Source organism: Camelus ferus, chromosome 4, assembly GCF_009834535.1.
Source record: "Camelus ferus isolate YT-003-E chromosome 4, BCGSAC_Cfer_1.0, whole genome shotgun sequence".
NCBI lineage: Eukaryota > Metazoa > Chordata > Mammalia > Artiodactyla > Camelidae > Camelus > Camelus ferus.
This window is the reverse complement of record NC_045699.1, coordinates 3,442,600-3,457,476: the sequence shown is the minus strand read 5'-3', so window position 1 is coordinate 3,457,476 and position 14,877 is coordinate 3,442,600. Positions and strand designations below refer to the sequence as shown.

Below are 14,877 nucleotides of genomic sequence, written 5' to 3'. Positions count from 1 at the left end.
GATCCCTGAGCTCTGAGGCCCTGCCCTTGAGGATTACACCCCTTTTCCTCTTCTACTTATCTCTAAAATTCCAAACATAAACTCCTAAAAACCAAAACACAGAGTCAAGAGTTTTGAGGGGAAGAGGTGGGGGTGGGGAAGGCTTTGTAAGATTCAGAGTCAAACTTATTTGGCTAAAATACTTCATAGGCCGTGCTATACACTTCTTATTTCACTGCATCGACAGGCATACAATGTTTGTCCCACTTCTGGTGGGATTAAGGAGGTCATGGCCTGATAACCTCCATTACAACCTTTCTCCTCCACTGCACCAATGATTTCTTCACTCACGGATGATGTTGCCTGAAGCTGTTAACAAATGGTGACTTTCTATTTGCATCATTCTTTCCACATTTGTTAGCTGGAAGTCCTCTGGAAAGAATTTTTGCTTATCAAACAGGGCAACTTTGTTATTCTGAAAGGTAGGATAAATGCTCAGTTCTTTTCCTTTAAATTGCCCATCAGAGTAAGAAGTTGGTTACAAATTTGTAACTATGTGAGGTGATGTATGTTAAGTAAACTTATGGTGGCCTTCATTTCAACAATATACACATATATTGAATCATTCTGTTGTACACACTTTAAACTAATACAATGTTACATCAATTTTATCTTTATAAAACTGGAAAAAAAATATATATGCATTAAACATGAATGAAAAAAGACTAAAATAAATTAAAATTTTCACAGTTGTTGTCTCAGGAAAAGAAAAAAAGTTGGTGCCTAAATATTTTTGCTTTATTATTTTGTTTTTGACTTTTTCTCTGGAGAACCAATATGAATTTATGACTTTATATATTAAGAATGTTTCAATCAATTGCCAATTATCTTTCTTAAACTGTTCCATCTTTGGCCAATGGCAGCCCTTTGAACTGGCTCCTATGTCCTCGGAGAGGCCTCCTGGATGGCTCACTTTTATATTCCCCACTACAGACCCAAGCCAGCCTTCTTCCAAAGAGTCCTAGCTCGTCTCACTGGGGAGCAGTATTCAGAGGCCCCAGTCTGGGCACCAGCCATGCTCCTTTCAAATATGTACTGTTTCAAGGGTTTTTAGTGCACTGCCAGAAAACACGTATTTTGTAAAGAAAGAGTTCATACCAATGTTCCTAACCCAGTTTTAACATTATAGAGAAGTCCTTTTGTTTTAAACTTGTTTTTCTTACACTGAAAATCTAGACTCCCAGCAATAACTTCTGTTTATTATCTTATAGTATATAAATAATAGTTTCAAAATGATAATACCATATTACAACAAACAACAAAAGTGTTTAATTTAGTCTATAATATTTTTGGTAGCTATATTTGTCTTCAGAATATGTTCCATGAAGGATGCATGACTTAAATACAGCGATTTTCTCTGTAACAATATGTCAACAACTTAATTTGTTTTGGTTTTTAGGAATTGCTGTTTACTATTTAATTAATATTACTTTGCTATGCCTGTCCCTTATACCATATTCCATCCTTCCCTATAGGTTAAATTTTTAAATTAATTTTCCATTTATCCTCCCAATTTTTTTTAATATAAGCATACATACATATACACACATTCAGATTCTCCACCCCCTCACAATTATTATACGAATTATTACACAGAAGGATTTTTCTCTCCCTCTCTCGTGTATATTTTTTCTATTCTTTACTTTTTAAAATTATCAGTATATCCTGGATATCACTCTATATCAGTAATATACAGAATTTCCTCATTCCTTTTTACAAGTGAATAGTATTCCACTATGGAGACAATTTATTCAACCTGTTCCCTACTGACTGACATTTGACTGTTTCTATTCTTTTATATTATAAATAATGCCACAACGTGTAACTGTGTTCGAATGTCATTTTGTATTTTTTCCACTCTAACTTTGGGATAAATCCCTAGAAGTGCTGGGTGAAAAGTATAAAATGCATACGTAATTTTGCTAGATACTGCCAAATTCCTATCCAGGGGGCTGCACTGTTTTTAATTCTCTTCAGTGATGTTTGATCCTACACAGCCTCATCGCCAGAACATGTTAATGAACTTATGGGTTTTTTTTGGAGGGGGGTGCAAATCTGACGAGAGTGGTACCAGTATCATTTCAATTTATATTTTCCTTATTATGAAGAAATTAAGCATCTTTTTATGTTTACATGTCATTTCATTTTCTCTTCTCTAAGCTGGTACCCAGGTATCTCTTTTTTTCATTTCCCTCTCCTTCCAGCTTTTTAGGTCTTTGTATAGTAGCCCTTTATCCGTGATATATGTTGCAAACACTCTTTTAGCTTGCAATTTGTCTCCTAACTGCATTAAAAAAAAAAAAAAACTGTAGTCAATTTATTAATCTTTTCTTCTAGTGCTTCTGGTTTTTGAGGCATAAATAGTAAGATTTTCCCCCACTCTCAGGGTATGACCATGCTTTATTCTGCTGTTTCTTCTTCATTTTTTCACATGCAGATCTTTGATGTTTTTGAAATTTTTTTTCTGGTGAATAAGGAAAGGATCCAACTTTATTTTAAAAACAAAAGTATTTTAAACAAATGTAAAACTTAACTCCTCAATTATGAAGGTAGAGTACTACTTGGATCACTTGTGACTTGTATGTGTCTATTTTCCCTTAGGAATATTCTTCCAGAACAAATCTGCAATGCTGAAGACGATGAGTCAACTCTGGAACATCTTCATCTTGAAAACAACTATATTAAAACAAGAGAAATATCATCCTATGCATTTTCATGCATAAGATCATATTCAAGTATTGTCCTTAAACCACAAAATATCAAGTAATTCCAAATTTTTCTTTGTCATTTATAAATTATACTCATGTATCTGTTTCAGTAGCCATTTCTCATCAATAAGAGAGACATAATGTCATGTTATACTCACTATCACGTTAGTCAACCCGATTTGCTAACCCACAGAACAACCAAAAACATATCTATAAGGTTTAGTCATATAGCAGTTTCAGTGAAGGTTCAGTTCCACATTTTAGAAAGAAGCCATGTCATTACAAAGTTTTCTCATGAGAATAGGATGGTGTGCACTGCTGAGCTAGACTAGAAGAATTTAGAACAAAATAAGCACGTCCTTTACAACAGATCTGAGTATTGTTATTAGTTAAGAACTCCCTAAGTCCTTTTGAAATCTATGTTATGGTTCAAGACAAAGAAGCGAATGACAGGAACAAAAAAAATTGGTGGAATTTATGAATTAGTGCTCTGTTTATTATTCTACTGTTAAAACAATAATTTATTGATTTTCTGTAAGACACTATGATACAATTAGTGGTATAAATAAACATAATTATTGGCTTAGCTTTAGTTCCTTCCATTAATTACATGTGTGGAATTAAAAACACCACTATAAAGTTAACTTCCTGGTTTTGAGAACTGTACTGTGGTTAAGTGTGTAGTTATTAAGATTAGGGGAAGCTGGGAGAAGGGTACATGTGAATTCTATATGATTTTGTAATTTTTCTGTAAGTCTAAAAGGTTTAACGGTATTTTAAGATCACCCTCATTATTCTTTGCTGAAGATCAAAAGATTTTATGGAAAGCAGTAGAATTTGTGTAAAGTATAAGTTAATTATTTTGGACTAAATCTTGTAAATGTAAACCTAATGCATACATTTTTGAAAATGTTTGCTCCCCTAGTCATTGTTAGCACCTGTTTTCTTTGCCCTAATTTGCTCAAATGTATCCTTTTACTCAATTCAATTTAACAGAAAGCTAATCACTATGTACTAGATCCTACCAAAACCATATATATTAAAATTTTCATTAAGTAATGCTCTTTTATCTCTATTTCTAAAATAATTTGTAAAAGATACATATGGAAACTATGTTGACTTTTCTTGTTACTCTCAGTTTTGTATCTTGAAAATACACCAGACTGGGAACTTAAGTTCTAGTCTTGGCCTCCTTAAGCAGGTTACACTAGTTTTTCAAACTTCAGTTATTTAATCTTTTAATAGTTCTCTCGCCAACCTCAGAACCTTCTAGCCCCACTTTATAGGGCTGTCTTGAGAAATAGAGAAGAATGAAAAGCATCTGAGAAGTGTGATGTGCATGGTGAGTATACTTATTATTACCAAACTTTCATACAAAATTGATACCAATCAGCATATTCAACCAAAGTTGATTATTTCCTGGGCAACTTTAAAGACACAGAAGTTTGGTTTATCCCATTTGAGCTAATGTTATTTCTAAGCCCCCTTTCTCAATATCTAGGCTCTTGAGATTACAAAATGAACAATAATATGATAAAGACTGTTAGAATCAAGGGTCAAAGACTTAAGTCAGGTAGCTAAGATCTGAGATAAAATCTTATAGAACAAAAAGTTGAGATTTATAACCAGTTTAGGAATGTAGGGCATTACTAATTTAAATTGGCCACTGTTGGATGAACGAGACAGATAAAAACAAGAAGATATGGTTATTCATTCGTTTAACAAGAACACTTGTGCAATTATTCTATGTGAATATAAATGTATTGACATAAATGGTTTAAGGCCACCTAAGCAGTAAACAAAATTAGTGTCAGAGGGGACTCTGAATAAGGCGAGTCAACAGAGTTAGCATCCTGGCACAACACCGATGAATACTGAAACCCTCTTGCATTCATTTCTCTTCTTACTTTATTCATATGTGTTCCAGATGCTGTTCTAGAGAGACCCAGGGATGAACAGATCAAATGAAGTCTCTGCTCTCTGGGAATGCATAGCATGGTGGGGGCAATAAGCAGGAGATCAAAATAGTCAAATCAACAGGCGAAGTGTGATGAAGGCAGGAGAACAGGGTGTTGATACAATGAAGCATGCTGGGGTCCTAAGGCCCCTCTGCTGGGACCCTGGGGTACTTCCCAGATCCTGTTTCTCAAGAGTGTGCAAGCAGTACGAGTAGCAAGAAGACATGGAATACACCAGTCCCAGACACACAATGAGACCCTCCTACACACTCAGGGAGGCCCTGCCAGAATCTCAACAAAGGCTGAAAATCAGAATGACTGATGGAAGCTTTGTTCTTAGGATGAAAAGACACTTTTACTTCTATTGATTTTATAATTTAAAATATAAAATATGTCTAGCACTGAACTTGTTTAGCTTTGAAATTTCACCATGCTCTGGATAGAAGTTTTAATTCCATTTTTAAAAAGCGATAAATGTCCTTATAGCAAACCTTCTTCATGATACGTAATGTTTAAAACAAACAGGCATTCTGTTTGGCTTCAGAAATATGCTGTGATTACTGACTCATATGTATACTAAGGAAATCCTGGCCTAGCCACTGTGTGAAAATATTAATGGTGTATCATCTTTGCACATATGAGATTTGGCCTATTGTAGATAAAAATGTTTCAAAAAGCACTAAAGATACGATCTGGTGAAAGACACAGAGAGTCTAGAATCATAAGGAAATAATTACACGGGGAATCAGGACACTTCGGGTGCCCATCTTGGTCTCCAATGATTAATCATGTAATCATTCTACTTTTCTGGGATCACTTGATTCAATTATAAAACAATGTGCTTGGAACACATTAGTGGTTTTGAGGCCCGGCTCATTAGGAGTTCATGGTGCCCTGGGGCGGAAGTGTCCTGAAGAGGAAATACACACACTCCATTCAGACAAAGCAGCTTTGCTACCATCAGAAAGGATTAGATGCCGCTGTTCCTGCACGCCTACCCCACCTCCCTTATTTCTTAAAACCAATAGACAAGGTACTACATCTATCACACAGCAACTTTTAAGAATCACAAAGAATATTCAGCCAAAGTCTCTGGTCCTAATCCTCTTCCCAGTTCTTCCTAAACTCCCAGAGTACTTGGCTAGAGAGCCCTGGCCTGAAGGAATGCTTCTCAGGTACGCAGATTCCAGCTGCCTGGACACAGTCAACCTCTAGGTATGCCGGAGCAAGGAAGTTTAGTTGGTATGTCTGTTTGTTTGCAGCTCCATGCACCATGGGGTGGGATCAGCTCTAAGTACCTCTGCCACCAAGACTGCTGACCTCTGACCTGAAACACCCTAGAAGGCAGTCAGCCGAGTGCATATTCTGTAGGATGGGCACAACGTGGTGCAGTGCTGCCGGATGCCCGCACTGGGCTCACATCTTCCTCTCTGCCCGACCTTGTGACTCCCTACAGAGCAGGCAGGTCAAGATGCTGGGGTGAGGGCATCCTAGGGAACAAAAGGGAATATGTGGCTGAGTCTGGACTTAACCTGCATCTTCTGAATGAAGTTCAAAAAGCAGAAAGTCTGGACACCAGAGAGCAGGTATGGCACACCTCTGAATCTGAGGGTGCAGGGCACCTGGTGTGGCAGGTGCTGCCAAGGGGGCGAAGAAGATACAGCAATATCTCCTTGGGCTTGTATTGTCAAACGGCGCCATACACATCCCTTGGGAGTTGGCCTTGTGAAGTTAAAGTTAACTATTCCCACGGATGACTGCTTTGATTAACAGGGAAAACACATGCACAATAGTAGCTGACGTCTGCCTCTGGTCCACACGGACAGCACTAAGAGCAAGGGAGGGTGACTACCCCATTCCCATATAAGAATGTGATCATTCCAGTAACTGTCAATATTATGTAATATGAACTTTTAAATTCATTGAGAAGTGTTAATAAATTATAATGCTTGTTTAAAGATAATTTTACATTTGGTAAGTATGTAGAAATTAAAGCCCTAAATTCATGGGTATGTAGTTAAAGGATAAAATCCCAAATTTTCACTCGTGGCACACATTATGTTAAGCACACAAAATGCTGTGTGCTGTGGGCAAAAATAGCTTCCCTAGATTGTCAAATTTAGATCAGGATTAACAAAGGAAGCCTGTTTGTACATAATATAGGAAATAATTAGCATTGAGTTTGGAGGAGAAAAGATCAAGAGGGTTGAGCTGGGCCTTAGAATGGAGTTTGAATCGGCTGAAGGGGAGGGAATGACTGACTGAATGAGGCATGAGCCAGACGTAGCTGAGCCTCACCACTTAAGGAGAGACTACACAGGAAACAAGAGGCCTGGGGATGGTTAGAAGACCAACAAGAGGAGACCAGACTTACTGTGATAAGAAATGTAGGCATCACTGACAAACTCTGACGAGAGGAATATGTCATGCAAGCAATGGTTTCAGGACGGAAAATGGCCACCACTGTAATAATCTAGAAACAGAGTAAGTGGGACCCACACAGCACAGGTGACAGGAGGAATGCAGAAAGAGGAATAGGTATGAGAGAAACTTTGAAAGAAAGAAAGAAAAAAAAAAAGCCCTACAGTTTCATCTCTGGAGAGTAAATACAAGGGCAAGCTTGCCATGTGATTAGTGACCATTTGTGGTTTTCTGAGGGGCTCAATTTCAGAAGGACATTATGAGCCATGAACATCTGAGAATATATTAAAAGTAAAATAAACTGATGAAAGAAAGAAAGAAAGAAAGAAAGAAAGAAAGAAAGAAAGAAAGAAAGAAAGAAAGAAAGAAAGAAAGAAAGAAAGAAAGAAAGAAAGAAAGAAAGAAAGAAAGAAAGAAAAAGAAAAAGAAAAAGAAGGAAGAAAAAGAAAAAGAAGGAAGAAAAGGGAAGGGAAGAGAAGAAATCCTCATGGAGAGTGATGTAAGAGACACAAAGAAGAGAAAGGAGCCAAAAAGGAGAAGTGCTCTGAGTCTCAGTGATGCTGCTGAGAAGCTGAGAAAAAGGGACAGTTTGGGTGAGAATATACTGAAATTGGAGGGGGTAGGGGGGTCCCCAGTGGAGTTCAGGCAGGAGGATGGGAGGAGTGGTAAAGATAGGAATGCACTCAGCCGGAGGTGAATCCAAGGATGCACACCGAGGGGCATGTGAATAGAAGGGCAGGGGAGCCGAATCTTAAGGTGCATCAGTTCCCCATTTCAAGGGGGAAAAAGGAGTCAAGACCACCGCAAGTCTTAATCTGACTTGAGCCATGTGACCTTGCTTCAAGGAGCCTCCAAGGCACCAGACAAGCTATGCCTGGAAGCTCAGCCCCTCAGGAAGTGCCCCCTCTCCTCAGCATTCAGCACATGCTCCACCAAACCTTGCGGCAGACAGTTCTGGCATTATGAGTTGGGTCTGTAGGGATAATTTCTTTGCATGTGGGGTGCTGTGCAGTAGATGGGTAGGGAGTGTATCTTGTTTTTCTAAAAAGATTGTAGAAGTTAGAAGAAAAAAGATAATTCATTTCTTGGATCCCTGCATTCTGTGCACAAAATAGGTACTAAAATGATGGTTGACTCAGTCTAAACGATCAGCTCATGAGTTGTCCAAACTTGATATTAATACTCCTAGACAGAACAAAATCTGTTAAATTTAAGGAATTTTAAAGGAAAAGTGAGAAAGAGTTATATAGGGGCATAAAATAAGGAATAATTTTCTTATTAATATTTCCGAACATGGACATCAGAAAGCAGAGTATATTTTGTCAACAATTAAGTCATGCTTTGACAACTGGTAAGACATAGTAATCAACTGGTTTTTCTCCACAACAGTGACATTGATGATGTTTTCCAAAGCCATCATTTACACAACATGAATTACTAGGTTCATAGATGCTGACATAAAAGAATGAAATACTCAAATTCTGCTGTTTAAGTGAAACCTCAAAGGGCTGGGTAGAATCCTCTGTAATATCTATTCCACCTCTTTCCCTTATTTAGAAAATGGAAGGTTTCCTCATCAGAGAAGTATTTACAAATTGCTGATGCACTATTCATCTGTCCATAGTTAAGTATGAATTCAGACCCTCACCCAATTTAAAATTGAAAAGCACTGAAAGTATTTATGAAAATAGAAGTTTCGGGCCAGCTCTAATCTATACCAGATGAATCCAGGGGCCCTTAAACCCTAGACATCTATGAAACGTGAGGTCCATCTTTTGAGTAAGAAACAAGAATGAGTATCATGGGTCTGAATTGGAATCCTTATTAACTGTGGACTTGGCCAAATTACTTAGACGGATTTCCGGTTTCTTCACCCATGAAACTGGGGAGAACAACACCTGCCTCCCAAGGCTGCTGGGACGGTTAAACAAGACGGTACCCAAGACGGTACCGGGCACAGGGTGGATGTCAGATGAGTGTCCGTTCCTACATGGGTGGGTGTTGGGAAACCAGCAGGTAGGAAGGTTCAGTGACTTGCTCCAGGCTGCCAAGTCTCTTAATATGGTAGATATTAATTATTAAAGGAAACTGATTGCTTAGATTGTGAAATACAATGGAAAAAGGAGTGGGCCTACTACAGCAGGACGGGAGCCAGCCAATGCTCTCTGCAGACGGCTGAGCTCCAGTAGGGCCCTGCAGCCGTGTCGGCGGCCTTTGTGCTGTGTTACTGCATGGTCACACCCAACAAAGAGCAGAGTGCAGCCAGCCTAGAACGTGCTCGACCAAGGGCTCTATAAATACAGGGTGAAACCAGGACTCAGAAGCTAAACTACTTCTTGTCATAAACATGGGAGTAGTTTAGAAGCAGATTTTTTTTAAAAATTGTGATTATAGGAGAGTAATATATAGTAATATAGGAAGTAATTCTGACTTACAAGTGGGATTCACTCTAACTTTGTAACACCAAAAAAAGAAAGAAAAACTGTGTTTAAAATAGCCAACCAAACTAGAAGAATATTTCATCAATAAACCTATCCTGCAGATGAATTCCTACCTCAAGATAACCCACAAGTGGGTCCACAGGGACAGAGTAAGAGCGTGTGTAAGCCTTGGCCAGGCTCAGCACGTTCTGGGCAGTGGTTCTCCTGGGGAGGTTATGTATTTCATTTACTACCCTTGTGCACATCAGCTCTGATTAAACCTACTCCAAGAGATCCAGAGGCATTTGTAAAAGATTTTCAGAGAAACTAAAATAGACTGTAAACAGTGCAGTCATGTGTTAGGACACATTTCATCCTTTTATGTCTTAAACAATGCTCTGGCATATTCTAATACATTACTCACATGTCTTTGCTGAACAAGAACGGTTGAAACTCCAGGTCACGCTGGAATTTGGTCTGTCACACATTGTTATTTGCAAAAAGGTAAATGTTTCTAACTAGATTAATAGAGACTGAGTGATTACACAAGTGAAAAATAAGGGCATGACATTTCTTCTTTGACACTATTTCTCTTTTCACATGAAAATGGATTAAAAAAAAAACCTTACAGTGTGAGGTATTTTTCCTTTGCACAAATGTGAAGAATGTGAGTCCACACAAGGGAAAGCAGACTATATTAAAAATAACATGTGACTGCACTAAACACATACTAGTTTGGAAAAGAAAAGGAATACATCATGTTATTAGAATGTCATGGTGTGTTTCTAAGTAACAGAATCTCTGTGGTCAAATAAACTTACATTAAACTATCAGCTGATACAAGCAAATCTTTTTATAAATTAGAATCTGCTGAAGGTTCATTTGTTTCATGTAAGTTGAGAATTACATTCACAATTACCAAATTTATTCACAAACTGTCTGAAATGCTGACTAGTATTGTGATACATAAAGAATGCATTGTAAATTGTCAATCTACTCCAGGTCAGTAGTTCCTGACTACTTGAAGAATGGACCCCTCTGAGGATATGATGAAAGCTATGATGGACCTTCTATGCAGAAAAAATATGTATATACAAACACTCCGAAAGTATCAAAAGACTCATAAAACGCATCCCCAATCCTCTAAGGATTCAAGTATTCTAGCCAAGAACCCCTATGTAGGTAAACACCTTTTAACTAAAAATAAACTGTGCATGTTAATATTTCACTAGAATTAAGGAAAAATCAAAGAGTTAAAATTAATTTAAGGGAAATTGCATTATTTCCCACAACTATTTAGCAGTTACTCCCCCCATTTATTTAGCAATATTTTTAAGGCCATAGAAAAGGTGAAGGAATACAACAAACATCTGTATATTCCTCACCTACATTCACCGCTTAATACTTTGTCACCTTCATTTTATCTTTTTTTCTCTTTCTATATCCCTATCTATACATATATACAAATATATATGTATTTATGGGGCACAGGGGCTGGACCTTCTGCACATTAAGTTGGGTCTCTAAGAACATGACAATTTCTTACATAACCAGGACACGGTGATTACCTTCTCTCACATTATCAAACCCATGAAATTTAACACTGATTCAGTATCAACTAACATACCGTCCATATTCAGATTTCCCCAAGTGTGCCAACAATGTCCTACATTGCTGTGTGTGTGGTGTGTGTACTACGCAGCTCAAGATCTAATCAGAGTTCACATTCTGACCCCTTACTCTATAATCTAGAGTAGCAATTCTCTGCTTATGTTTCACTCCTTCCGTTTTTGAAGGGTCCAAGCCAGCTATTTTGTAGAACGCCCCCCAATATGCGTTTGTCTGATTGTTTCCTCACGATTAGATTTCGGTAAAATCTTTTTGGCAAGCATCCTATACAGGTGGTGTCGTGTTCGCCTTTTGCATCCTGTTAGGAAGCACAAAATGTCGGGCTGGCCCATTATTTGTGATGCTGAGACATTTGGTTAAGGTGGTATCTTCATCTCCTTGTAATTAAGAAATATTCCCCAAAGGTAAGACTTTATTTAGGTCTGTGTAAAATCTTGCCATCCAAAAACCTTTCACTTAGTGTTTTTAGTTCCCACTGATTATCTCTGCCTGAATCAGTGACTACGTTGGAGGTTTCACAGTGGCAATTTTCTAACTCTGTGATTCATTCTGTACTCATTAGTTGGCATTCCTCTATAGAAAAAGCTGTGACCTTTTTGACCCCCCTTCCTCTGTTATTATGAAAAGAATTTTGCATTTGATGTGTTACAATCCACTGCCTTCCTTATTCTTATGCCTTCACCCGCGCTTCTACGTTCTGTTCACAAGTCTACAGTTATCTCTGAGTGCTTTTGTGCCTGCTGGTGCGATGAAATGTTTCAGGCACATCTTATGAAGATTCCTTGGCCCTGACCTCTTACTTGACATTTCTCTCAGGAGCCTTGCTCCTTCTAATGAAAAATAGTTTTTTAGAAACAGACCTGGAAGCTGGATGTGCTCACTGTTTTTAGGCTTTCGCAGTGGAAAGAGCTAGGAAATTTATTTAAAACAAAACCATTACTCGTACCCACTCCTGAAAGCAAACTGACTTTTGAGACATTACTTAAAAATATTTGACACTCACATTTTTTATCAGTTCAACTCAATTTATGGCATTAATTCATTGTCAGAGCAACATCCAACAGGATGATGACAGGAGCTCAGCCTACAAGTTGCAGAAGTGAGTCTTCACCAGCACAGAGTGTAGAAGGGCTGCTGAGAACCAGGGACCAGAAGCCCGTCTAAAAGAGGCCACTGCACTGAGCTCAGCCAATTGCTAGAGCTGCACAGGAATTCAGGGCTGGCTTCGTCAGACTGAGTTTTTAAGATATGGTAACTATGGACTTCGGTATAAAATTTCCTGGTTTTTAAAAATACCAAATGCTCCAAACAAAACACTCTGTGGGTTGAATACTGCTTGTAAGTGTTGACCTACTGCAAGAAGTCAATTCGTTGTAAACCATGGAGCCCAGTTCGCTATAAGGGACGCCTGAACATTCAAAACAAACCATAGAATCATATTAAATCCATGAATTCACTCCTTTCAGGAGACTGAATGTCTACTACATACAATTTCTGTTATGCATAAAGAGCATACCTTATTTACATCCTAGGATTTGATGGCGTAGAACATTCTTTTCTTAACTGTATTTTTAAATTTTTATTTTATTTATTTTTGTTTGTTTTTAGGGGGGGAATGATTGGGTATTTATTTATTTAATGGAGGTTGCTGGCAATTGCACCTAGGACCTCGCGCATGTTAGGCATGCACTGTACCACTGACCTATATCCTCCTCAACCCCACCCCTCCTTATAACATTCCTAAACTAGGTATTTGCGAGGCACATCCTGTCACATCCCTCAGGGCTTCCCCAACAACCCCCCACCCCATCTTGTTTTTTTCCCACAGCACTTAACACCATTCTCTGAATAAAAGGGTGGACAGATTCCTTGTAACTACTACTATGAGAGCCTGTTTACACAATTCATTCCAATGCACTCAGGAGGTTAAGATAAAGAGGGGAGGAAATACTAGATAGTGGCTGACAAACATTATAAAACTCAATCGTCCTGAGGATAACTGAGCTCGGAAAAGTGTTACATGTGGCCACAGTCACCCCTACTCCTCACACATTGGATTCTCAATTTGCCTGAGATGATTTCTAAGGGCCTTTCCAGTATTCATTTGCTTGGACTTTGACCGCTATTCTCCATTTCTACATTAGCAGAAGGTGAGGAAAGGGTCTTAGAAATTATATGTGAGCTTGGCTTAAACAATTTACTTTTATTTTCACCACCATCGGAATATATTGGACCATGCAAGAAATTTGTGTTGACATTCCTTTTATGGCAATCAACATTTCTGTTCACAAAGTGTCAGCAGAGCAAGTATTTTCCAACTTTGTAATTTATCATCTTGTTTACAACATAATAATGCGCAGATTATTCATGATTCTTAAAGACATTGTTTGTACAGCAACACAAATTCTCCGATATTTGGACCAAAGCCTGATGAGGCAAAATCCAAACAATGAAAACCAAACATATATGTAGAAATGAATTAGTTCCACTTCATAGGACCCTTATAGGAACCCAAAACAGAAGATTTTCTCCTCATAATACTTTAGGGAAGAGGAGGTGTACACTGCTGTGTCTCGAATGACAACCAGCAGAGGTGTGGAGAAAAAAACCCCTAGTTTCTTTCCAAATGGTGTGTCCACGCACACTGGGCCATCTCTGCAGTTGGGGTAAAGCTTGCCACCTGCAGCTCCAGGGCCGTGGGAGGGACTCTGGGCTGTACTTCTAGTCACAATGTCTGTAGAACAGAGTAAATAAGCCAAAAAGACCACCTGCCTCCTGGCACTGTATTCCAGTGTCTATTTCCTTCCCTAAGCCCATGGACCAAAGATCACATCACCATGCTGGAGGGAGACAAGCTCGGGGCTCAGAAGTCGGGAGAAGAGAGAGGCTGCAACACATCTTTAGGAAAACAGTCTCACAGGAGGTGCCTCCTTGGATAAGGTGGCAGAATCCTGCCTAGAACAGGGTCACGGCGAGGCAGATGCCATGACTGAGGAGGGATGACGGGAGGCTGGGAGAGTGACATTGTGTGAGCGTAGGCAGAGGTAGAGTGGGACGCATAGGTCTCCCTGAGAGGAGGTGCTGCCACTCAGCCCCAGCCAAGGGGTGCCATGGAAAAACAGAAGCTGTGCTCTGGAAAGGCTTTACTTTTCAAGATAAGTTGAAACGTCGTAATTCTTACATACAGAGTAATTCCACCTGACGAAACCACACACACGTGAGCCTCAAATGACAGACTGAGGAATGCACAAAAGTTCACAGCTGCACTACAAATGGAAACTAACCCAGTTGAATATATACTTTATGTATAAATGTGTTACATATATAATATATAATGTCTGGCATATTCATACAACAGAATATCACATAATACAGACCTGCCTTGGAGACACCGCAGGTTTGGTTCCAGACCACTGTGATAAAGCAAATTTCAATAAAGTGAGTTACATTTATTGGTTCCCCAGGGCATATAAAAGTTATGTTTACACTATACTGTAGTCTATTAAGTGTGCAATAACATTATATCTTTAAAAAATGAACGTACCTAAATTAAAAAATACTTTATTGCTAAAACCTGCTAACCATCATCTGAGCCTTCAGCAAGTCGCGGTGATCAAAGACCACTGATCACAGACCACTATAATATAATGACGACGGAAAAGTCTGAAATATTGCAAAAATTACCAAATTGTGACACAGAGA

The 14,877-nt window shown here is 38.6% G+C and overlaps 2 protein-coding genes across 4 annotated transcripts in view; one reads left to right on the top strand and one right to left on the bottom strand.

Moving 5' to 3' along the window:
- Window positions 1-3,806, top strand: part of ECM2 (extracellular matrix protein 2) — a 37,051-nt gene extending 33,245 nt beyond the window's left edge. For all 3 annotated transcript variants that reach the window (XM_032477405.1, XM_006190003.3, XM_006190004.3), the window contains one exon: window positions 2,641-3,806. In XM_032477405.1, the coding sequence (XP_032333296.1) occupies window positions 2,641-2,806 (166 nt within the window). In that variant the 3' untranslated portion in view covers window positions 2,807-3,806. The remainder of the gene's footprint in view (window positions 1-2,640) is intronic.
- CENPP (centromere protein P) overlaps window positions 1-14,877 on the bottom strand; it is a 218,758-nt gene that overhangs the window by 77,280 nt on the left and 126,601 nt on the right. The window lies entirely within an intron of this gene.